Raw genomic sequence first — 2,145 nt, 5'->3', positions numbered from 1 at the left:
CTCCCTCCCTCCTTCCTTCCTTCCTTCCTTCCTTCCTTTCTCTCTCTTTTACTCTCTTTCTTTTTCTTTTTCTTTTTTGTTTTTAAAATAGAGTTTATCTCTTGTTCCCTGGGCTGGAGTGCAATGGCGCGATCTTGGCTCACTGCAACCTCCACTTCCCAGGTTCAAGCGATTCTCCTACCTTCAACCTCCCGAGTAGCTGGGATCACAGGCAACTGCCACCACGCCCGGCTAATTTTTTGTGGTTTTAGTAGAGATGGGGTTCCACCACGTTGGCCAGGCTGGTCTCGAACTCCCGACCTCTCAGGTGATCCGCCTGCCTAGGCCTCCCAAAGTGTGGGGATTACAGGGGTGAGCCACCGCACCCAGCCCTTTTCTCTCTTTCTTTCTCTCTCTCTTTTTTTCTTTCTCTCTCTCTCCCCCACCTCCCTCCCTTCCTCCCTTCCTCCCTTCCTTCCTCTCTCTCTCTCTTTCTTTCTTTCTTAGACAGAGTTTCACTCTTGTTTTGCCCAGACTAGAGTGCAGTGGCGCAATCTCGGCTCACCGCAACCCCCGCCTCCCAGGTTCAAGCGATTCTCCTGCCTCAGCCTCCCGAGTAGCTGGGATGACAGGCATGTGCCACCACGCCTGGCTAATTCTGTATTTTTAGTAGAGACAGGGTTTCTCCATGTTGGTCAGGCTGGTCTCAAACTCCCGACCTCAGGTGATCCGCCTGCCTCGGCCTCCCACAGTGCTGGGATTCCAGGCGGAGCCACCATGCCTGGTCCTTTTGTTCTTTTGTTCTTTTTTTTTTTTTTTTTTGAGATGGAGTCTTGCTCTGTCACCTGGGGTGGAGTGTGGTGGTGCGATCTCGGCTCACTGCAGCCTCGGTCTTATAGGTTCAAGCGATTCTCCTTCCTCAGATTCCCAAGTAGCTGGGACTACAGACACCCACCACCATGCCCAGCTCATTTTTGTATTTTTAGTGGAAATGGGGTTTCATCATGTTGGCCAGGCTGGTCTCGAACTCCTGGCCTCAAGTGATCCGCCCTCCTCGGCCTCCCAAAGTGCTGGGATGATAGGCAGGAGACACTGCACCTGGCCCTGGCTGGGTTTTTAATGCTATGTGACTGTGTTTGAGCCTCAACAGCCCCAGGAGGAAGAAGTATTAATTCCATCCTGGAGAAAGGAAGGACACCGAAGGCCTGAAGAGGGTCACTGGTTTGCCTGGGGCCAGACAGCAATCTAGAAAGAGTGTGCACCTCCTAATTCCTACACCTCCCTGTCCACCCCAGCAGGTCCAGCCAAACCCCGACCCTGACGACTTCCTCAGCTCCATCCTGGGCTCCGGAGACTCACTGCCCAGCTCCCCACTCTGGTCCCCCGAAGGCAGTGATAGTGGCATCTCTGAAGACCTCCCCTCCGACCCCCAGGACACCCCTGCATGCAACGGACCAGCCGCCTCCCCAGCCGGCTGCCATCCTGCCCAGCCTGGCAAGGGGCCCTGCCTCTCCTATCATCCTGGCAACTCTTGCCCCACCACACCCCCAGGGCCAGTGGTCCAAGTGCCTGAAGCCTCTGTGACCATAGACCTGGGTGAGTTCTGTTGTGTGTCTGCCCACCGCCCTCACCTTGTTCCAGGGCCCTTCTTGTAAGTGAGGAAACGGGGGCCCAGAGAGGGCTGGCATCTTGTCCAAGGTCACACAACAATCTGGAGTTGGGCCTAAACTCAAACTCAGGACGCGTGTCTCCCTTGGCTAGGTGTTTCCATGTTTTCATGTGGATGCTATTGGGAGCCCATTTTCCAGATTGTGAAACTGAGTCCCATCGGGTTGAGCAATGAGATAAAACCACAGAGCTAGGCTGCAACCCCGGCAGGTGGCTCAGGCACCAGGCATGGCGCTGACAAGCACAGCCCGAAGTCAGGGTCTTGCCTTCTACGTGTCTATACCCCATGCCTGGTTCCTAGTAGATTTTTTTTTTTTTTTTTTTTGAGACAGAGTCTCACTCTGTCACCCAGGCTGGAGTAAAGTGGTGCAATCTCTGCTCACTGCAACCTCCGCCTTCCGGGTTCAAGCAATTCACCTGCCTCAGCCTCCTGAGTAGCTGGGATTACAAGCATGTGTCACCATGCCCAGTTAATTTTATTTTATTTATTTATTTTAT

At 53.7% G+C, this 2,145-nt stretch overlaps 1 protein-coding gene across 3 annotated transcripts in view; it reads left to right on the top strand.

The window, feature by feature from the left end:
* CREB3L3 (cAMP responsive element binding protein 3 like 3) overlaps window positions 1-2,145 on the top strand; it is an 18,455-nt gene that overhangs the window by 2,231 nt on the left and 14,079 nt on the right. For 2 of the 3 annotated variants that reach the window (XM_017847262.1, XM_017847264.1), the window contains exon 3: window positions 1,275-1,575. In XM_017847262.1, the coding sequence (XP_017702751.1) occupies window positions 1,275-1,575 (301 nt within the window). The remainder of the gene's footprint in view (window positions 1-1,274; window positions 1,576-2,145) is intronic. The other variant, XM_017847263.1, reaches the window with a different exon arrangement.

This window comes from Rhinopithecus bieti, unplaced genomic scaffold (genome assembly GCF_001698545.2).
Source record: "Rhinopithecus bieti isolate Rb0 unplaced genomic scaffold, ASM169854v2 scaffold_28055, whole genome shotgun sequence".
NCBI lineage: Eukaryota > Metazoa > Chordata > Mammalia > Primates > Cercopithecidae > Rhinopithecus > Rhinopithecus bieti.
This window is presented reverse-complemented; position numbering and strand designations above follow the sequence as displayed.